The sequence below is a fragment of the Acanthochromis polyacanthus genome, chromosome 6, assembly GCF_021347895.1.
Source record: "Acanthochromis polyacanthus isolate Apoly-LR-REF ecotype Palm Island chromosome 6, KAUST_Apoly_ChrSc, whole genome shotgun sequence".
Lineage (NCBI taxonomy): Eukaryota > Metazoa > Chordata > Actinopteri > Pomacentridae > Acanthochromis > Acanthochromis polyacanthus.
This window is the reverse complement of record NC_067118.1, coordinates 12253646-12277292: the sequence shown is the minus strand read 5'-3', so window position 1 is coordinate 12277292 and position 23647 is coordinate 12253646. Positions and strand designations below refer to the sequence as shown.

General features: G+C 42.6%; 1 protein-coding gene and 1 long non-coding RNA gene across 6 annotated transcripts in view; both read right to left on the bottom strand.

Annotated features, from left to right (window-relative positions):
* The window catches only part of LOC127534393 (uncharacterized), a 238381-nt gene that overhangs the window by 146277 nt on the left and 68457 nt on the right, over window positions 1–23647 (bottom strand). The gene's annotated exons all lie outside the window — the stretch shown is intronic.
* Window positions 1–23647, bottom strand: part of LOC110966928 (immunoglobulin superfamily member 21-like) — a 119651-nt gene that overhangs the window by 47006 nt on the left and 48998 nt on the right. For all 5 annotated transcript variants that reach the window (XR_007942471.1, XR_007942470.1, XM_051949383.1 and 2 more), the window contains exons 8-9: window positions 5950–6142; window positions 5831–5869 (exon numbers count right to left, since the gene is read on the bottom strand). Coding sequence is in view for 3 of the 5 variants with exons in the window: in XM_051949383.1 (XP_051805343.1) it covers window positions 5831–5869; window positions 5950–6142 (232 nt within the window). In the remaining 2 variants the exon portion in view is untranslated. The remainder of the gene's footprint in view (window positions 1–5830; window positions 5870–5949; window positions 6143–23647) is intronic.

Genomic DNA, 23647 nt, shown 5'->3' with positions numbered 1-23647 from the left:
TGTAGATACTTTTAGGTAACTCTGAATCATGTTACTACATAACACACACCTCTTTCAGGTTGTGATTTTTTTACCTGTCGTTATCATACATAACATAAAACTGTTTATTCATCATTATTCTTAGCATTATTATTACAGTTATTATTTCATAACCTGTCATCTAATAAATAATAAATACAGTAGTTCATGTTCTGCCTCTCCTACACATAAAGAGAGAGTAAGCCTTTATGTGGTTAAGTTAGTGAAGTGCCATCTACTGGGCTTGTTCGTGTAAAGCGCAGGTGCTTAATAAAGTTATCAGGCTTTGAATCATCCATCTTGAAGCTGTCTCTCAAGCCTGATCTGTCTGTTCCAAGGTGCTCTGCAGGAAGCATCATCCATCCATTCTCTATACACCGCTTTATCCGCACTAGGGTCGCGGGGGGTGCTGGAGCCTATCCCAGCTGACTCGGGCGAAGGCAGGGGACACCCTGGACAGGTCGCCAGTCTGTCGCAGGGCTACATATACAGACAAACAGTCACTCTCGCATTCACACCTACGGGCAATTTAGAATAGTCAATTAACCTCAGCATATTTTTGGACTGTGGGAGGAAGCCGGAGTGCCCGGAGAAAATCCACGCATGCACAGGGAGAACATGCAAACTCCATGCAGAAAGATCCCAGGCCCACCCCGGGATTTGAACCAGGATCTTCTTGCTGCAAGACGAAAGTGCTAACCACTTACTCCACTGTGCAGCCCAGGAAGCATTATCTGTAAGTTTATTTGATTTGATCAGATATTTGAACCACTTGTTGATATCATTTAACTGTTAGAACAGCAGAAGAGTATTTTGAGGATGCCTATATAGACTTATTTGATTTACTGTATCTGTTTTTTTTAATGCAGCCATGCTTGCTGTAGTATTCTTTAAGTCACTTGTCGTAACTGTATTTTAAGAGTAATTTTGTATTTCATTTGCATGGTTTTACATGGCTTCCATTAAAACACCTAAAGCCAGCTCCTGTCTTAGGTTCTTCATGGGAGAGTGTTTAGGTCACTGCATAGCTATGTACACAAACGTATAACGAGGCCAGCAGAGTTCATAAATAATAAGTTAGTTGATTATTAATTTTGTATTGTGTATTTACCAAAGGAAACACCAAAGTCAGTTATTTCTGACCACTGAAGCCACTGAGATCAGTGAGCACTGCCCAGTGTACCTGGAGAAGGACAAGAACAAGAGGGCCTACATCCTCCCACAAAACAAATTAAGCTTGACCTTGGACGCAGCATATCTCAGGGCTTAGTCAGTAGACTAATATTCAAATTTGTGATTGATGATGTCCAGTTGCTCTTTGGTTGAGCAGCCTTCATTCAAGAAGCTCATTGGGGGAATCAGTGATGTGCAGAAAGACACTTGTCAAATGTATGGAGAAAGAATTTGCTGCCGTGAAAGAAACCTTGACTGTAACACTTCAGAATGACATGCCACTGGATTAAGGAGCAGACGATGGAGTGGAAGTCTGCACCTCTGGCTTGTGTACGAGTGAAGGGACGACATACTTTTGATGTCCTTGCTGCAATAATCTGTGAAGTACATGCAGAGTACAGAATACAACACAAAGTAAAGGCCAGAGTCACAGACAATAGTAGCAACTTTGTTAAGGCCTGCTGTGAATTTGAAACACCCGAGGAGGCAGCACCAGATGAGGCAGCACCAGATGAGATAGACGATGGACCAAGGTTCCTGGATATGAATGCCATTCTGGAGATGGAGAGAGATGAGGAGCTTCATTTTTTCCTTCCTCCTCATCAAAGATATGCAGCACACACGCGCAACCTTGTTGCAAGCAATAAAGTGGGTAAAGCAGCATCACAAGGGCCATCCCATAAAGCGTACTGAAGTGCAATGGGTAAGTGCGCTTCTATCTGGAACAAGGCAAACCTGTCATCAGTACTTTGCAGAAGCAGTTCAAGATATTGCCAACATGAGGGTTTCTGTTCTATGTGTCTCAAAATGGAGCTCTGAATACATAGCTATTTCCAAGCTAATGGGACTTACAGAAGATCAGCTGGCTGACAGCCTACAGCCTCACAAGCTGGCTTTTCTCACAGAATGTAGCAATGTTACACCTTCTTGCCCAATCCATTAATCTCCTATAAGGGAAGAAAAAGTGCTATCTTGGGTTCCTCATTCCAGCCATACTAAAGCTTCAAGTCTAAACTCTGAACATTATCACTGCAGTCACCGAGGCACTGGCAGATGAGGCCCTGCCATGCTGAGTGGCCATGATGCAAAAATGGCAACAGCCACAATGGCAAAATTTCACTTGTGTTGGCTCCTTGCAGAGAAGAACGATATGAGTAAAATGTTGGTTGAGGAGGCAACATCCTTGGAATCCAGAGCATCTCCTGTACTTGAGATGAACAACATTGATGAGACTGAAGGATCAGATGAGGTTTTTTTTGTGTTTGCAAAAAAAAATACAGCTGATAGCAGGGCCATGCGGCCCAATAGGCAGAATAGTCAAATGCTAGGGGCGCAAGCCAGCCGGGGGGCGGCACCGCAGGTTTTTTTTTTTTTTTTTTTTTTTTAGATTAAGAAGAAGAAAATAGGCACCGGTAGATCTGTGTTGACAGTGACGGATACACCGAACTTCCAAAATGAAGAGGTAAAAGCCCTCTGGAGCTCATTTCAGAAAAAAGCGTAAAGAAGATGAGGAGAAACAAGAAAGAAGTCGAGGTATGGTGTCATGAAATATTTTGTTAGAAACTGCATGAACACACAACCGCGTATCGGCTAGCTCACAATGCTAATGGGCTAACGTTAGCCCTCGTAATGACAGTACTGTTAGTGCTGCTTTGTTAGCTCACTTTCAATATGATAAAGTTACTTCTGTGTTGAAGAAAGTATCAAAGACAGTGATGTATGAAATGCACGTAGTGATGACATTGTTGATAGAAATCGTTTCTTTTAAAGTTAGTGCTCTGACGCACTGATAGTCTCATACCGTTGCCTGTGTGTAGGCAATGCTACCGTCATTGAACTTCACTAACTGGCTTCAATTTATTTTAAGCCATTAAAATAAATGATCAACTTAAACACAAGTTTAAGAATATTTACATATTTATATGAATGGAAACATGACTCCATGCGTCCCAGACAGCCGTACAACAGGATTACATCGTCTTTATCAGACACGTCATTACCAGTGTATCACATTTAATTAGAACAGGTGTATTGAAGCTGTTGTTCCACATACAGTAATTATTTACATGTTACAATTTTGAGATGTTTATATTGACATTAGCTTGCTGCTGTGTTTCGGATGTCCTAGGTCAGGGATGTTATTATGTCAGGTGTATTTAAGATAAGATAGACTTTATTAATCTCACAAAGGAGAAATTTAACATTGGGTGTTTACCTTCCCATGTAAACACCCAGTTAATCAATTACGTTGCTGTCTCTTTTTAGATTCACTTCTGAAATATTTATCTTCCACTCCTGCCACTACTGGATCAACAGCAGCCTCCACATCCACCTTGGTACCCAGTGATGGAGGGCTCTCTGACACCCAACCTGGAAGCAGTGAAAACATACCCACAGTCCCCTCTACATCAGACCAGCCTGTTAATCAAATAGGTACACCTTCCTCTATCCTCTCTCTATTTATTGATGGTATTTAATGTTGTGTGTGTGTGCTTTTATTTACAGCCTTGTGTTTAACTCTTTTTTATTTGCATGCACTTTTACAATTTATTTCAATATTTATTTAAGCTATTTAATGTGTGTGTGTTTTTTTAAGTGTGTAATTTATGTTCAATAAAGTGAAAAATGTTTAAAGTTAGTTTACACATATTTTTTTTATATCTTTTTTTGGGCAGGGGGCATTGGGAGGGTCTCGCCTGGGGTGCCAAATGAGTCAGAAACGGCCCTGGCTGATAGAAGCACAGCTGAAGAAAAGATTTGATGGTTTCTTGATGACACTGTGAAGACCACGGACTCCCTCCATGCTTTCCCTTTGATTAAGCAGCTCTTCATGAAGTACAATACTACACTGCCTCCAGTTGAACATCTGTTCAGTTATGGAGGAAACATACATACCTCATCTCAGAGCAGAATGTCCAATGAGCCAACCCGGTCTCACGGGGATTCGTGAAACTGTCACGTAAGTTTTAGTTTCGGTTTCGTGCGCACCAACACGATTTCGTCATGTTTTTCGTGCCGCTCACCACGAAATGTTTTTCGCTGTGGTAATCACATCTGAAAGTGGTTTATACCAGCGGATTCATGACGATCTAAGCTGTCCATCGGCGTATACTGCTTGTGTGATTGCGTTTGCGGCCGCCGGCCGCCGGACATTCTTGAAATTCCTATGCAAATTGGTAAGTGTACCACCGGCTTATGGTTAGGTTATGGTTATGGTTATGGTTAGGGTTATGTTTAGGAACGATGTCATGCAAAATATAGCGTTGGATTCGCCACGGTTTTACATTAAAAATATAATATACACATTCTTTTGAAATACGTTCTGAGTGGCACGAAAAGTCCGCCGTTTAAAATACATTGGTGCGCATTTCGTGGTGAGCGGCACGAAAAACATGACGAAATCGTGTTGGTGCGCACGAAACCGAAACTAAAACTTACGTGACAGTTTCACGAATCCTCGTGAGATCGGGCTAAATGAGCACATAGAGCAGGTCCTCCTCCTTTGTTATAACAGAAGATTTTGCCCAAAGTTTGGTTTCGATTAAATGTAGGCCTAATTTGGGATCAGGTGATGAACTGCCTGGATTTGCTTCATGGTTTTGAATAACTATTTTTCCCATTTTAAATTGAGTATATGGACACCTGATTTGTTAAAGAAACACACACACACACTGGATGTGTACAGTACCTTTTCTGTTTAATCTGTAAAATGAACATATTTTCTGTTTGTTTTGAAAAATGAGCACATTTTGCATTTTCTTTAAAAGAAACATATTTTCTTTTTAAGCAATACTGTTTTGTAGACAACACTTAATAATTTGGAAGCTTATCTTTATTTGTTTTGTGGTTTTTATCGTATCTTTTCCCTTCAATATTAGATACCTGATTTGTTACAAGTACTGTGGGTTCTCCAAGAGGTCAAAATTTTCTCAGTTATACTAAAAGAGCATTTTGTGTGTCGTGTAAAAGATTTGTAAATACACTGAGCAGATCACATATTTTCTCTGTTGTCTTTGGTTCAATTCAATTCAGTTTTATTTGTATGGCGCCAATTACAGGTCATATTGTCTCAAGATGCTTTACAGAACCCATATGAACCACCAGAGCAAGCCCTAAAGTGACAGTGGTAAGGAAAACACCCTTTTAATAGGGAAGAAACTTTGAGCAGAACCCAGCTCTTTATATGGGGGGACCCATCTGTCTGCTGGCCGGCGGGTTGAGAGGGACAGAGGAGGTAGAGGGGTAGAGAGGGGGAGGGCTAGGTCTTTATTTGCCTGTTTGCTATTGAAGCCATCCAAAAGTAACTAAAAGTAATCTGGTACATTACTTTTTTATTTTAGTACTTAGAGTAAGTTACTGATTGTATTTTTAACAGGTAACTTGTAATTGTACCAGATAACATTTTTATAGTAACTCTCCCAATCCTGTCAGGAAATGATAAATGGTGTGTCACTGCAAGACTGCCATCATAATTTTTTTTTTTGTAAAAAAAAAAGGAAAGGGAGCATTTTGAAATCAGTTTCAATTTTCTACTCTTATAGAACTAAAAGTCATATAAAACCTGATTTCTATAAAGATAAGAAGGATGAGTTAGTTGAGAAGTTAGCATAGTTACTGACTACGATATTGAATGGCCTACCAATGAAATGTTCCTTTCCTTTCTTCAATCTTGGGTTGTCTGCACAAACACACAAAATAAAAACATTTAATTTGAGCACACTGAGTAAACAATGATCAGAAAGACATAAACAGACTCACCAAACACAATCAGGCGGGTGTGGGTATCTGTGGAGCCCAAAGGATTCTGGGCCGTACAGCGGAACATGGAGCCATTGAGCTCAGCAGGAACTCTCTCTAAGATGAGCTCCCTTCCATCATGTTCCTCTCTGCCATCCAGCAGGTGTCCACCTACCTTTGTCCAGGTGAACATGGGCTCAGGAAAGACCTCACTCTGTAGACACAAATATGTGTGAGGAGAGAGTTGCAAGGTAAAGTCAAAAATAGTCAAGGGAACATTTAAAAAAATAATAGAAAATTTAAATCTCTGCCCAATAGCTGTTGCAAGCAAAATATGTGGCCATTTGCCCACAAATGGTTTCTTCTAAGAGATTCATCCAGTCTTAGTACAGAAACAGCACTGATAAAATTTCTCTTTTGGAGATTAATAAAGTATCTATCTATCTATCTATCTATCTATCTATCTATCTATCTATCTATCTATCTATCTATCTATCTATCTATCTATCTATCTATCTATCTATCTATCTATCTATCTATCTATCTATCTAAAAAATCTCCAATGGTCCCCTCAGCCTCAGATAGTGAACTTGTCTCTACACATTGAGATGTCAGTCCTGTATATGATACAGCTGATGAAATTTTTTTTTCTGAGACAGGAACATGCTATTGGGATTGAAGGAACCAAACTATGCTAGTTTAATTCATATATATTGTCTCTTGCGTCAGCCTCTGCTCAACTGGCAGTCTGTCTTGCCCATTTTTCCCTCTCTCCCTCTCTGTGGGTGTGATCGGGTATTTTTGTGTGTGTGTTTGTGTCTGTGTGTGAGCTTTAGTGGCGGTCCAATGAATAGACGTGAACACAACTGTGCCTGGGACCATCTCACACCTGTCTCAAGTCTCTGGCTTAGACCATCATTTAGTGTCAGACCACTGATGTAGACACCTGTCAGTCAGGCCAGGGGAAGCTTCAGTCTTTTGATAAAATGTCTGTGTGTCAAATTCTATATCTGTTTGTTTTGCCTTACTTCTTCCAGTCCTCTGCAGCCACTCTGGAAATTACACACTACCTCTTCAGCTTCAAATCTGCCAGACTCTCTCCCTTGGACATGCCATTTAGATCTCCCACTTTCCAAAGCTGCTTAGGCCTCCACTGGATTCCTCACTCTACAAACACCAATTGCCACCTCACAGCTTCCCATCTGTCCTCACCCAGCCCTGATCTGCTACCTAGCTTATAGCCTTGTTTCCTGACAGTTCACTTCCTCATTGTCTGCTCAGTCCGTACTTGTTGTAGCCCATATTGTCACTATAATAATTTTTGGTAACACTTTCTAAGAAGCCCACATTTATAATGCATTATAACGGCATCCATAATGCATTATAATACATTCATAATGCCTCATAACTACACTTATAAGCAAACATATTGCTTCATGATGCTTTATATCAACGGTCATAAAACATTATAATGTCATTTAAAATGAATTATAATGACTTGTTCCATGGATGCTCATGAATACTCATGAACACTACATCCATAATGATTTATGAGGTATGAAGCCCCGACAATCACAATGCATTATGAGGGCATTCATAATGCTTCATAACTACACTCATAATGCTTTATGATGCACTATATCAACAGTCATAAAACATTATGATATCACTTATAATGAATTATAATGACTAGTTATATGGATGATCTTGAGTACTTATGAACACCTATATTATGCTTCATGAGGGCACTCACAGTGCATTATAATGCACTCTTCTCTGACTGCTTAGAATACATTATGATTACCTATACACACAACTCAACTGTAGTAACAACTCATAGTATGTAATAATAGCCTATGAAGTATCATGAGTCATCATTGTATGCATTAAGTGACATACATATGGATGCATTTATAATAATGCATAATTCATCATAATGCTTCATTGTAATGGCTAAGTAAAGTGTGATGCATTTGGATGCATTTATAAGAATATATATTGCATCTTAAGTGATTAGTATGCAAGACATAATAATACAGTAAATGCGGGTTCTGTAGAAATGGAAACTCAAGGTATTCAAAATACATATACAAAGTAAGAAAAAGACCGAATATATATTTTCAAGTTTATTCAGGGTGTCAAACAAACTAGCCACTATTATAAGAGATATAAAATACAAAATTTAACCGAGGAACGCCCTCTCCCCAGAGGGGCATCAAAGGACATTTGCTTGGAGCAGCTTTTTAAAGTGCATCTTAACACTTACAGGTAAACAGTATACATATGTAAACACTTGGCCCTTAAGGGCACGATCACACTAAAGTATGTTTGCCAGCTGGGATATGACCATGCCCTAATATCCATCCATCCTCTATACACCGCTTTATCCTCATTAGGGTCGCGGGGGGTGCTGGAGCCTATCCCAGCTGACTTGAGCGAAGGCAGGGGACACCCTGGACAGGTCGCCGGTCTGTCATAGGGCTACATATACAGACAGACAAGCACACTCACATTCACACCTACGGGCAATTACGAGTAATCAATTAACCTCAGCATATTTTTGGACTGTGGGAGGAAGCCGGAGTACCCGGAGAAAACCCACACATGCACAGGGAGAACATGCAAACTCCATGCAGAAAGATCCCAGGCCCAACCCGGGATTCGAACCGGGATCTTCTTGCTGCAAGGTGAAAGTGCTAACCACTACGCCGCTGTGCAGCCCCATGCCCTAATAGTACAAACAAATTTATTTACAAATACAAGTTTATTCAGGGTGCTCGAACAAACAAGCAACTGTTTAAAAACAGGTATAAAACAATACAAAGAACCTTTCATAAATACATATCAACACTCATGAACATTAAATTTTCTAATATCATGAAAAAGGCGCCCGAGAATGCCATTTCTATGCGATCTCCCAAGCCAGTACTCCCGCTCAATTATTCTTGAATGCTCTTTTAACAGCTTGGTTGTTCGATTGCCTCTATGATGCCAAACCTCACATTTAAATGTTTGCCAGGCCCGCTCTGAGTTTTGTGTATGAGCTCTGGTTACAGGATCTACAAAGTGTCTCTTGTGGCAGACAGTATGGTGATCATAACCTTCCTCTGATAGAGCTCTCCTATAAGCTCTCCACTCATCGGTCACAATGCTGGATCCCCTCCTAATATGGCGCCGTATGATGGGAAGAAGCTGCTCTTTGGAACGCTTTGCGACGATCTTGAGAATGGGTCTCCTGGTGGTCTGCGCTACTTCCAGCATACCAAATACCCATTTTTTATTCCGTCTCCATGCTGGTCCCATTCTCCCCCGGTTGTACTGTCAAACATATTTTTTGTAATTATTGGATTAATAGTTACATGCACAGGTAATGACATTTCCTTGAATAGAAACACATGCGCACACGCGCGCGCGCGCACACACACACACACACACACACACACACACACACACACACACACACACACGTCTGGTTCTGATATCCCCGTGGGGACTTACCATTGACTCCCATTCATATCTAACCCCTAACTCTTACCCTAACCCTAACCTTAACCAACACCAAAACAATGCCTAACCCTAAAGAAACGTTTTTGCACTTTTACTTTTTTCAGTAACAACATGGCCAAGAAAACACCCCCCGTGGGGACCTCATTTTTGGTCCCCACCATGATGCGAATCCCCACCAAGATAGCGTGGAGTCAGGTCAAAGTCCCCACGAAGTCCCCACCGGATCAGATAAACACGTACACACACACACACACACACACACACACACACACACACACACACACACACACACACACACACACACACGTGTATCATAAAAATCCATCTTATCTTTCTTTTGTGTGAGAACTTGCTTTTGTCCAGCATAACAAAGCAATAACGGCGACCAACTTTCATTTTACCTTGAACTCGAAATTTGCATACAGCACGATTGCAGACCTGCATGTAGAAAACGATGACAATTCGGTTAAGCTGCTTTGTTAAGGTGTATTACTATATTCACACATGCAGCCTCAACTATGGTACTCAAAAACTAACTGTAAAGCCATGGTAGGTTTTGACAAAATTTCAAATCATGCAGCCCATCAGCATGATTTGAAATTCTGTTCCTGTTAACAAAGGCTTCAATCATATTCCACTTCAGAAATTTAATTTGAGATGTTATTCTCCTTTTCACATTATACAAATTCAATTTTGAATGACCTGATTATGGCCCCTGCACATTTGCTTCAAGTACCCTTAAGCTGTCTGGGCCCGAATACGAGCCCGCTGAAGTTTATCTGGGAAAGCATTTTAGCTGCAAACGCGATGATAGAAACACTATACATCCATGGAAAGCTTAGATTCTCATGAATTCTCATAAACCACTTTCAGATGTGATTACCACAGTGGGTAATATAAACACATTTCTCCAACAAACAACACAAATTTAAAGGGCACATAAAGGGGCATAACTCACCTTTGGACGCTCTTTTACTGGTCAAAGATGAAAATAACCCACAAACACCGGCCATAATCCAAGCGTAGTCATCCAGACAATACTACCAAGTATAATATTTTGTCCAAAACATGTCTTGAAATAAGTAAATAATCCACAAATAGCTCGGCTCCGTGCGCGTCAACATGGCGCATGGTGGGGCTGCGCGTTCCATATTCACTGTATTTCTGTCCATATTTTTATGAAGCATACACGTATCCACGCGGTCTTGGACTGAAAATGGCGACTGAAGCCTAAGCTTTCGATTGCAACCGCATTTCAACCAATCAAGTGACTCATCGCTGCCTCCGAAGCCTAAACAGCCAACCGTTGCTGAGACTGATGGATCCGGACTTACCTCATTTAGTCAGTAAATTCTGAGCAAATCACGTCGGAGAAAACATTTGACTGACAGGGCTGATAGCCAATGAGCCTGCTGAATAGCAGGATTATAAATAGAGCCTCTGCCAGCAGGGTTGTGTGACGTTTCACACCTCGGCTGCGGGCAGAATCTGCAGCCGTTCTTATTCAAAGTGACGATGTTCACGTCGCGCATATCCTGAGGGATGTGTCCTTCCTCCCAGCAACAGCAGAGCAGCTTGTGTAGGGGCTCAAGCAGCGCAGGCTTCCCGCTCTTCAAGACCTCGGCTGGAATGCTGTCGCTCCCCGGGGCCTTCCTGCTGGCGAGGCAGTCGATAACTTTGCTGAGCTCCTCCTTTGTGGGCGGGTCGTCGAGCTCTTCCATCACTGGCAGGTCGGGAATGACGGCCAAGGCGACGACGGTGACGACATTCTGCATGGCATACAGCTCGAAGTAGTGGTCCACGCTGTGGTTCAAGCTGCTTTCCCTGATCTGTGATCACATCGCCTGTCTTCGACTTGAGGGGGGCAGACTTTCCGGGGGCTGGGCCTGTCGCTTCCTTGATGCCCTTGTACATGCCTCTTATGTCTCCTGTGTCTGCAGCTTTCTGAATGCTGCCACATAGATTTTGCCAGTAAGAATTGGCACAGCGGCGAGCAGTCTGCTGAGACAGCTTCCTGGCAGCCCTCAGTGCGACGAGCGTGCGGGGGCAAGGGGAGGCCTTGTAGGCAAGCAAAGCTTGCCTCTTCCCCTCAGTCACAGGCTCCATCTCCTCCCAGTGGGCCTCGAACCAGTCAGCGTTCTTACGCTCCTTCTTACCATAGGCTGAGATGGCTGAGCTGTACACTGATTCACGGAGGTGAGCCCACCTTGAGTCAGAGGTTTCATCTCCAGATGTCACTCTGGTGAGGGTCTCATCGAGATCTTTCAGGAACTGCTGAGTCCTGATTGAGCTCCCGGTGCGGCAAATGTTAATGCGCTGCCGGGCTTGCTTCCTCGCATGGTGGATCCTGCGAGGGATGATGCGCACCTTGCTGGCGACAAGAGAATGGTCCGTGTCACAATTAGCACTGTGGTAGGAGTGGGTGAGGAGGACGCTAGCCAGGTCCCTGCGCCTCGTCAGGACCAGATCGAGCTGGTGCCAATGGTGGGAGCGTGGATGTTTCCAGGATACCTGGTGAATCTCCTTGCATGGGAAGAAAGTGTTGGTGACGCACAGGCCGTGGAAGCAGCATAGCTCTAACAAGCGCTGTCCATTTTCGTTCATCTTCCCACGACCATAGGCAGGAAGGCCAGGCCTCTCGGTCAGTCCCCACTCTGGCGTTGAAGTCGCCAAGAAGGTAGAGGACGTCGGTCCTGGGAATCTTGGATATCGCTTCCTCCAGAGCCTGGTAGAACTGGTCCTTATCCTCAGGTGCTGCGGAGAGTGTTGGAGCGTACACACTGAGGATGGTCACTGGACCAGAGGACGTAGACAGCCGGAGAGACAGAATCCTCTCTGTACCTGCAGAAGGAGGCTCGATGGTGGCCATGAGGGTATTCTTCACAGCAAAGCCGATGCCATACAGGCGGTTCTCCTCAAGGGGCTTGCCTTGCCAGAAGAAGGTGTAGTTTTTTCCCTGAGGGTGCCGCTATCAGCAAGCCAGGTCTCCTGCAAGCAGGCGATGTCCACTTGGATCCTGGAAAGCTCTTTGTCAATTATGGCAGTCTTTCTTGAATCGTCGATTTGTTGGATGTCCGATGAGAGGCCGGGACACATGGTCCTTACGTTCCAGCTTGCAAAACGAAGACATTGGGTCTTTGATACCTTTCTGTTCTTCATTTGCCTGTTTTTGCCTGGTGCGGGTATTTTTTTGCCCACTCTTCGACTCGGAACTCTACTCTCCACGCACCCAGTGGAGCAGGTAAGCCATGGCAGAACAGCACCTAACTGGTTGGGGGCTGCCCAGCTTGAGGCGGGCGGTAGCTGTACAGTGAGACTACGATGGTCTCTCTCACCGACGGAGATGGCCCCTGGCACCCAATTCCTTCGCCAATCGATTGGGCTTATAACTGGTGACTGCACAACTCCCGTGTTTTGTCGTCACATATCAGTGACGCTGGAGTGTCCTCTCCAGTGGAACTACATAGCCTGGGCAAGGTATATAGGAGACGAGCTGTTGTCCAGCAAGCCCCCCTCTCCATGCTGCCGGCGGATCCAAGGGAACAACAGGTGTTGATACAGCTTGGACATCAACAGCGTCGCAGGAGTTGCCGGAGTGATGTTGAATGTCAAACCGCCTTCGGGACTCCAACTCCTGATTTTCTGTCGGGGTTTACTCCCCTAGCCTTTCCCTCGAGTGGGTAAACTGCAAGGCAGCGGTGGTTTTAAATCAGAGTTATCCTTCACCGAGATGAGCAGCCTGCCAAGGTTTACGAGCCCCATCTGCCCGAAGCAACTGGTTTAAGGCGCCAGTGATCCGCCTGAATCGCCCTCTCTTGTCAGTGAAAAGAGGTCCGCCGTGCTTAGAAACTAAGCCACTCGCGAAGGCCAGGAGTAGGACTTTGTTGTCAGAGGCTATGAATTTGATCATGCCTTGGGAGCATTTTGTAGGAAAAAGGGTGCTTACCCCTTGTTCCACCCCCGGCAATGTGACAACCCATTTGGACCCAATCACATATATATTGTGTATTACCTCAACCCAGTCCTCAACCCTAGGTACATCATTCGTCATCCATTTCCTGGTAATTGTTTTTTTGCTTGCAATCAGCATTAATCCGTAGATATGTTTGTCCCCAAATCAAGCAAAGGTTATGTCCAGTTTCCCCAGGTATAGTACCTCGAATGTACACAGAAGGTCTACCTTCAGTATTTTATCCATACAATTCTTAAGCTCCTGCCAGTAGCTACCAATGGAGGGACACCCCTAGAACCAGCCCGATCTCACGAGGATTCGTGAAACTGTCACGTAAATTTTTGTTTCGGTTTCGTGCGCACCAACACGATTTCGTCATGTTTTTCGTGCCGCTCACCACGAAATGCACACCAATGTATTTTAAACGGCGGACTTTTCGTGCCACTCAGAACGTATTTCAAAAGAATGTGTATATTATATTTTTAAAGTAAAACCGCGGCGAATCCAACACTATATTTTGCATGACATCGTCCCTAAACATAACCCTAACCATAATCCTAACCATAACCTAACCATAACCTAACCATAAGCCGGTGGTACACTTACCAATTTGCATAGGAATTTCAAGAATGTCCGGCGGCCGGCGGCCGCAAACACGATCACACAAGCAGTATACGCTGATGGACAGCTTAGATCGTCATGAATCCGCCGGTATAAACCACTTTCAGATGTGATTACCACAGCGAAAAACATTTCGTGGTGAGCGGCACGAAAAACATGACGAAATCGTGTTGGTGCGCACGAAACCGAAACTAAAACTTACGTGACAGTTTCACGAATCCCCGTGAGACCGGGTTGCTAGAACACATGGAAATGATCAGCTTTATCAGCTCCACATAATCTCCAACACTTTGTGTCATGATGCTTTGTCTGTGGTGGTGTTCTAAAGAGTCTTATGATGTTCTTCCACCCGTGCTCTGTCCATGATAAGGAACAACTTGTTCTCCACTACTGTTCATTTATCTCTTCCCATTCATCCTTTGACATGACAGTGTTTGCCTCCCTCTCCCACCTCTTTTCAAATTTCAATTCAATTTATTCCCCAGTTTTAATTCGTATGCTGAAGTAAACATTTTAATGAATTCCAACCCCTTCCCCCCTATGGTTCCCCTCATTGTTTGCTCTAAATAATGCCTTAATTGCATGTACCTGTATTGATCCAGAGTCGTTGGACTATATTGGTCTTTCATCTCTTGAAAACTTTTGATCTCCTTCTTTCTTAAAAGCTCCCACAGTATCATAGGTCCTTTGTCCCAATTTTTAAAACTTTTATCTGTTCTATTTGGTATGAATTCGGAGTCAAAACCAATCCATCTTAATAGTCTACTTTGTATTCTCAAGTCATTTTTTACAACTAATTCAAACCAAAGCTTCAATGATACATCCAGCCATGGGTTTTTCCCTACTCTAATATGTTCTTTCAAGTCGTTGTCCCCTATTACACACGTGGACAAAATTGTTGGTACCCCTCAGTTAAAGAAGGAAAAACCCACAATTCTCACTGAAATCACTTGAAACTCACAAAAGTAACAATAAATAAAAATTTATTGAAAATTAAATAATCAAAAACAGCCATTACTTTTGAATTGTTGATTAACATAATTATTTAAAAAAAACAAACTAATGAAACAGGCCTGGACAAAAATGATGGTACCTCTATAAAAGATTGAAAACTATTTGACCAGAGTGACATGATTAACTCAGGTGTGTCATTTAATTGACATCACAGGTGTTTCCAAACTCATAATCAGTCAGTCTGCCTATTTAAAGGGAGACAAGTAGTCACCCTGCTGTTTGGTGAAAAGGTGTGTACCACACTGAACATGGACAACAGAAAGCGAAGGAGAGAATTGTCCCAGGACATCCGAAAAAAAATTATAGACAAACATCTTAAAGGTAAAGGCTATAAGACCATCTCTAAACAGCTTGAAGTTCCTGTGACAACAGTGGCTCATATTATTCAGAAGTTCAAGACCCACGGGACAGTAGCCAACCTCCCTGGACGTGGCCGCAAGAGGAAAATTGATGACAAATTGAAGAGACGGATCGTTGGAATTGTATCCAAAGAGCCCAGAGCAACCTCCAAAGAAATTAAAGGTGAACTCCAAGGCCAAGGTACATCAGTGTCAGATCGCACCATTCGTCGTTGTTTGAGCCAAAGTGGACTTCATGGGAGACGACCAAGGAGGACACCACTGCTGAAAAAAACTCATAAAAAAGCCAGACTGGAATTTGCAAAAATGCATGTTGACAAGCCACAAAGCTTCTGGGAGAATGTCCTTTGGACAGATGAGACCAAACTGGAGCTTTTTGGTAAGGCACATCAACTCTATGTTCATAGACTCAAAAACCAAGCATACGAAGAAAAGAACACTGTCCCTACGGTGAAACATGGAGGAGGCTCAGTAATGTTTTGGGGCTGCTTTGCTGCATCTGGCACAGGGTGTCTTGAAAGTGTGCAAGGTACGATGAAATCTGAAGACTATCAAGGCATTCTGGAGAGAAATGTGCTGCCTAGTGTCAGAAAGCTTGGTCTCAGTCGCAGGTCATGGGTCTTCCAACAGGACAACGATCCAAAACACACAGCCAAAAACACCCAAGAATGGCTGAGAGAAAAGCGTTGGACTATTCTAAAGTGGCCTTCTATGAGCCCAGATCTGAATCCCATTGAACATATGTGGAAGGAGCTGAAACATGCCATTTGGAGAAGACACCCATCAAACCTGAGACAACTGGAGCTGTTTGCTCATGAGGAGTGGGCCAAAATACCTGTTGACAGCTGCAGAACGCTCATTGACAAATACAGAAATCGTTTAATTGCAGTGATTGCCTCAAAAGGTTGTGCAACAAAATATTAAGTTATGGGTACCATCATTTTTGTCCAGCCCTATTTCATTAGTTTGTTTTTTTAAATAATTATGTTAATCAACAATTCAAAAGTGATGGCTGATTTTGATTATTTAATTTTCAATAAATTTTTATTTATTGTTACTTTTGTGAGTTTCAAGTGATTTCAGTGAGAATTGTGGGTTTTTCCTTCTTTAACTGAGGGGTACCAACAATTTTGTCCACGTGTGTATAGCCTGTATAGGAATTCCATCTGTTGTGCTGGCCTCAATTTCTTTCCATCTTGCTGAGTAGGAAGGGTTGTATATATTCAACGAAATTCTTATTTGTGCGGCTTGATAATAGCTCTTCAGGCAAGGAAGTGCTAGCCCTCCTTTGTTGTTAGGTAACCGCAGTGTTCTGTACATGATCCTTGGTCTCTGCCCCGACCAGATATATCTGGAGATCATTTTATCCCATTCCCTGAATTCATTTTCTGTTACCTCCACTGGTAGACTCTGGAACAGGTACAGAAGGCCTTGGCAATATGTTAATTTTTATCACCTCCACTCTTTGTGTAATGCTCATAAAGTATCAGGTTCCATCTGCTAATGTCAGATTTAATTCTGTTGAGCAATGGATCATAGTTGATGGATTTTGTCTTAAATCTTGAGATAGATTAACTTCCAAATATTTCATTGATTTTAAATCCCAGTTGATCCTGTACTTGTTCCTAATCGCTTGGTTTGGTCTGTAGTTGAAAACAATAACCTGAGTTTTCTGTATATTTATTTTGTAGCCCAATAGATGACCATATTCTGTAAGGGTTGCCATAAGTGAAGGGAGTGACGTATTTGGGCTCAACAAATATATTAATACGTCATCCGCGAATAATGCTATTTTTTGTATCCCTCCCCCCATGTCTATCCATGTTATATTCTCATTTTGTTTTATCCAAGTGCTCAGGGGTTCCAGAAAATGGCAAAGAGAAGAGGACTCGGTGAGCAAACCTGACGGCACCTCGTTCTAATGTGATAAGTTTTGAAAGACTCCCATTGATCCATATCCTAGCTGTTGGTTTATTATACAGGGCCTGTATGACCTCAATAAATGTCTCATGGAAATTAAACCGTTTCAACACTGTATATGAGAAACCCCACCTGACGGAATCAAAGGCTTTTTCCGCATCTATTCCCACCACTACAGTCTCTATCTGATTTTTAATTACATGTTGCATTACGTGTAGGGTGTGCCTGATATTGTCTTGTGTCTGTCTTTCATTTTATAAATCCCGTCTGGTCTAAATGAATTATTTCTGGCAGAATTATTTCCAAACGTCTTGCTAAAATAGCTGTAAACAGTCTGTAATCTTGATTAAGGACACTAATAGGTCTATAACTGGAGCATTCCTTCTCATCCTTCCCCTCCTTTGGTATTACAGAGATAATGGCTTCTCTCCATGAATTAGGAATTTCTCCCTCCTTCAACACCCAGTTAAATTCCTTCCGCAGAAGTGGGATTAATGATATCTTTAGTGATCTGTACCATTCAGAGGTGTACCTGTCAGCATGCGGCGATTTGTTGGCCTTAAGTTTTGAGATTGCTTTACTTATTTCCTCATCTGTAATTTTGGCAGTCAGAGCCTCATTCTGATCTGCTGTTACTTGTAAATTTAAACTGTCTATGAATTTTTCCATGTGGGATTTATTACAGATCTTAGTTAGAGCATATAGATTTTTATAGTAAGCTTCAAAGCACTTTTGAATTTCCTCTGTTTTGTCCACTGTTGTTCTTGAATGTGGGTCCTTTATTTTATAAATATTGTTTTTTGCCTGTTGTTTTTTGAGTACTGGTTAGCACTTTCGCCTTGCAGCAAGAAAATCCCTGGTTTGTGTCTTGGCTTTCCCGGGATCTTTCTGCATGGAGTTTTCATGTTCTCCCTGTGCATGCATGGGTTTTCTCTGGGTACTCCGGTTTCCTCCCACAGTCCAAAAATATGCTGAGGTTAATTGATTACTCTAAATTATCCATAGGTATGAATGTGAGTGTGACTGTTTGTTTTATAGTTGGGGCTGACTGGGTGACCCACAGGGGTTCGGCTTGTGTCTTCATTTGCACAGCTGACTCCCTCTTGGACGTCCCTTCGTTCTGCCTCTAGTCATGCTGCTATAGGCCTAGGCTGCTGGGGGACTTTTCTTGACGCACTGAGCCCTTCTCTATCTACCTTTACATTTAATATGTATACCGTTATTGCAGTACATTCACTCTGTTTCCCCCTGTGCTATTTCTCCGAGTGTCCCTGGTCCCAGAGCTGGATGCTTCAGATCTGCGGTTGATGTTCCACCAGCTGGTCCAGTCTCCACCATGTCCACTGTGGGATGCTGCTGCTGACCTTCCTCCAGCCCTCTGCTTCCAACTCCCTTTTTCCACCAGTCAACTCTGCATTGCCTTCACTATACTTGTTATGCTAACTTACATACTGTTTGAATTTTACTGCTAGCTATATATGGAGTATGTTTAATGTCAGAGCCGTACATCATAAGAGTAAATTATGAGTCAGTTTTCAATGTTAGCTTATACTTTGTCTGTGTCACATATCCTGTCATGCATGTATCCAAATGTGTGTTGTGTTTTCCTTGCTTTCCCACCCCTCCCTCTTCTCCCATCCCTCCCCCTTGCCCTCTTCTGTCCTTCTCAACCCGCCCGGCCAGCAGGCAGATGGGTCCCCCCTATATAGAGCCGGGTTCTGCTCGAGGTTTCTTCCCTGTTAAAAGGGTGTTTTTCCTTGCCACTGTCGCCTTTGGGCTTGCTCTGGGGGTCAGGCATTTGGGTTCTGTAAAGCGTCTTGAGACGAGTTGACTGTAATTGACGCTATATAAATAAAATTGAATTGAATTGAATTGTTTGTCTGTATATGTAGCCCTGCGACAGACTGGCGACCTGTCCAGGGTGTCCCCTGCCTTCGCCTGAGTCAGCTGGGATAGGCTCCAGCACTCCCCGCGACCCCAGTGAGGACAAAGCGGTGTATAGAGAATGGATGGATGTTTTTTCAGTATATATGCCAACAATTTAGTTGATTTACCCCCCACTTCATAATATCTTTGTTTTGTGAACAGTAGATTTTTTTTGGATCTCCTGCACATAGATCTCATTTATCTCTGCTCTCTTTTTTTACATTTCCTGATTTATATGCCCTTTCAATTTGTCCTTATGCTCACTTTCTAGCTTTTTTAGGTCTGATTTTAGTGTGTCAAGTTTTAACTGTTCTACCTTTTTTAAATATGCTATTTTGGCTAATAAGATATTAGCCAGGCTGTACAGTGGTGTAGTGGTTAGCACTTTCGCCTTGCAGCAAGAAGATCCCTGGTTCAAATCCTGGGGTGGGATCTTTCTGCATGGAGTTTGCATGTTTTCCCTGTGCATGCGTGGGTTTTCTCCGGGCACTCCGGCTTCCTCCCACAGTCCAAAAATATGCTGAGGTTAATTGATCACTCTAAATTGCCCGTAGGTGTGAATGTGAGTGTGATTGTCTGTCTGTATATGTAGCCCTGCGACAGACTGGCGACCTGTCGAGGGTGTCCCCTGCATTCGCCGAGTCAGCTGGGATAGGCTCCAGCACCCCCCGTGACCCTGGTGAGGATGAAGCGGTGTATAGAGAATGGATGAAAGATATTGTGACAGTGACAGAGATAAAAAATAATGGTTATGTAAGTTCACGTATGAATACAGCTGCAATTAAATTATTACTGAAACCAGACAACGATCCTACACTTCCCTCCAGCTATCGACCTCTGTCACTAATCAACACATCAAAATCAAAATTATCAAAATTATCTCAAAAGCACTCGCCTCTAGGTTGGAGAAAATTATCCCGTCAATAATCCACTATAGTGGGGCGGCTTAGCTCCAAATAACAGGTGGATTGTGCATTTTCCCTTAAAAGCATGAAACTTGGCACGTGGTTAGAGTAACACAAAACACAAATTTTTAGCCCAGGGGCCCCCGGAAATTGCACCCCCTGAGGTGGCCATCTTGGATTTAAAGATGGACACCATTCCGTACCTATTTTGTTGGATATCTCCTCAAACAGTAGATATTTTGAGGCATTTGGAATGCCTCTACCCATATTTAAAGGGTCTCGGAATCTAATGGTGGCATACAAATTGTTAAAATTTGTGGTCGCCATCTTGAAATCCAAGATGGCCGCTATCCTCAGCCAGTTTTGCTGAATAGCTCTGTAACTAGTCCGGTAATCGAGATTAGTTGAAATGTCTATGCCCACATTTTAAAGGAGTAAAAAGCAAATGGTTTCATAAAATGTTTGAAATGATTGCTGCTATCCTATTCAATCTAATAGAAAAACCTCACTACCCCACATTTCCTAGGGCTCAAAATCAATGGTCACACAACATCCTCACAGTTGTATTATAAAGTCAACGTGGACGCCATCCAAGTTCATAAACATTAACTCAAGAAGGAGAGGAGGAATGACTGACAGCTTATCATCTGTCGGCTTCTCTAGTCCCTGTCGCATTACCCATCACAAGAACACAGCGATGTACATGGAAGTGCAGACCTTTTACACTTGCACCGACCAGTGCATCGTTTTGTGCATCCACACCGGACAAGTTCATTGCAGATCTCTGCAGCTTCAGGAAGTGTTGTCCAAATCGGTTTGAACTGACCTTCAGGTGTCTTTCCCAACCCCACTCACTTGGACACGGAAACTGAGGCTGTGCTTGAAATACCTGACCCCAGCATAAGGATCCTTGGTAAACTGCACGTCTAACATGCTGCACCAGAGCGTCATGTGTTGGCGGAATCGATTCTAGAGGTCTTCCTTTCTTTGCAAACAGTTTCCTTCGTGCTGTATTAATTTCGTTGCAGTTACTTGTGCGATCATACAAGAGAATGACGAATCATGCAATGATACTCATACAGGACTCTGGTATATCTGTCTGTTCACAGTTAACCTCAGATAGTGCAGTCGTGAGCTCTGGGAACGACTCCCACACAGCCCATGCAGTTCGCTTACCATGCCCGGCAAATGCTGACACAGTATCACATCCTGTCAATTCATGAAACATGGGGAGGACTTCACATTTCTCAGGCCCGAGAGCAGTGGCTATGTCATGTGCAGAGATGAATCGAGAGTGCTTCCCTGTTCCGAAGGCTAACCATATGCCCACATTTCAAACGATGCAAAGGATGCAGAGTTCCCATTTTATGACAATTGTTTTTTCAGGATGTGGTTCAGATGGATCCACCAATTTCATGCGCTTTGCCATCTCAAGCTGCAGATGAAGGGGCTTTAGCAGCTTTTATCAACATCGATATTGTCCTGAAATGACAAAATGCACTGGTAGTTATTTGTTAGTAGGCTACAATGACCTAAGTAAACAAATTGCCTGAAAAGATGAGAAAAGATGTTCTGTGTTAATTTCCAAGTTTGAAGAATCGCTGGTGGATGGCTAAAATGACAAAATGCAAACAGTTAGTTATGCGTTTGATGTCTTTGTTGTGTGAGAACATAAATTATCTGTTTATTTTCGTTTCAGCAAATCGCATCTGGATAGCGGCCATCTTGAATTTGAAGACGGCAGCCACATATTAGTATTGTACATTAAAGTTTCAATGGCACAACTGGGTTGTAAAACCCTTAAAAGACGGGCAATAATTGACCAATTAATTACGGATATAATGAACAAGATCACGTATGGATGACAGCCATCTTAGATTTCAATATGGCAGCCAAACATTCCAAACATTTTTATGTCCCTATTAGATTCCTAGACCCTAAAAATATGGGTATGGCGTTCCAACTGCCTCGATATCTCTCCTAGTTCAGGAGATAGTCCACAAAACATTTACGCAATAGTGGCTATTTTGAAATTCAAGATGGCCGCCACACAGGGCGCAATTTCCGGTGGCCCCTGGACTAAAAATCCATATTTTGTGATACTCTAACCATGTCCAAAGTTTCATGCTTTTAAGGGAAAGTGCACAATTGGTTCGCTAAGCCACCCCACTACTATGATCAAACAGGTTTCATAAATGGCCGGCACTCCACCAACAATATCAGAAGACTTCTAAATTTAATCTCTTTGATGCAACACCACAACAAAGAAGCTATCGTTATGTCACTGGATGCAGAAAAAGCCTTTGACAAAGTTAATTGGTCTTTTCTCTTCGCTGTGCTCCACAAATTTGGCTTCGGAGAGTCGTTTATCCAGTGGATATCGGCTCTGTACAACTCACCCAAGGCTACAGTCACCACTAATGGAATCATTTCACAAAGTTTCAGTTTGCAAAGGGGAATGAGACAAGGATGCCCACTCTCTCCTTTATTGTTTGCGATCTTTATCGAACCATTAGCAACAGCTGTACGTCAGAGCACTGATATCAAAGGTATTTGTGCTTTGGAGTCTGAACACAAAATTAACCTATACGCAGATGACATTTTACTTTACCTACAAGAACCGAAAACCTCAGTGAAGGAAGTATTTAACCTCGTTACAACCTTCTCATGTCTTTCAGTTTTCATATCTTTCAACTGGTCAAAATCAATCATATTACCTTTAACAGAAAACTCATGGAATCCCACAGTCCAAAAATTGCATTATTCCATTCCTACTGGCAACATCAGATATCTGGGCATAAATATTTCCTCCAAACTCTCAGAGCTAGTTCACCTGAACTACACCCCACTTTTGGACAAAGTCTGTGAAGATCTAAGGCGATGGAATAACCTCCCCATCTCCCTTTTGGGACGAATAGCTACAGTCAAAATGAAAAATTACCTAAAATCAACTACCTCTTTTCCATGATTCCGTTTAAACCCACATCAAAGTGGTTTCAATCGTTAGACTCTGCCATTAGTAAATTCTATTCAAAGAACAAAAAGGCTAAAATCAGTCTGGCCACCCTCCAGAGGAATAAACCCGAAGGGGGACTGGGAGCCCCCAACTTCATGTATTATTATTTAGCCAACCAGCTACAGTATATCACCAAATGGATTCACCCACATGAAGAATATAACTCCTGGCTGGAACTAGAACATTTAGATTGTAACCAGATCAAAATCTCTGACCTGCCCTTTATCACTTCTGCCCTCAAACAGCACACCTGCTTCAAGAACTCAATGATCACCTCCACCTTGTCTGCTTGGTGGAAAACGTTGGCGGTCACAGGCTCCCAATTAAAACCCAGCATACTGTCCCCAATCTGGCACAACCCTGATTTTGCAAACAATAAAATAGCTCTTTATTTCAGGACGTGGGCAGAGAAAGGAGTCACACACCTCCATCACCTTTTTGATGATAACATATTTAGGACATATATAAACTTATTCCAAACATTTGAGAAATGGAAACT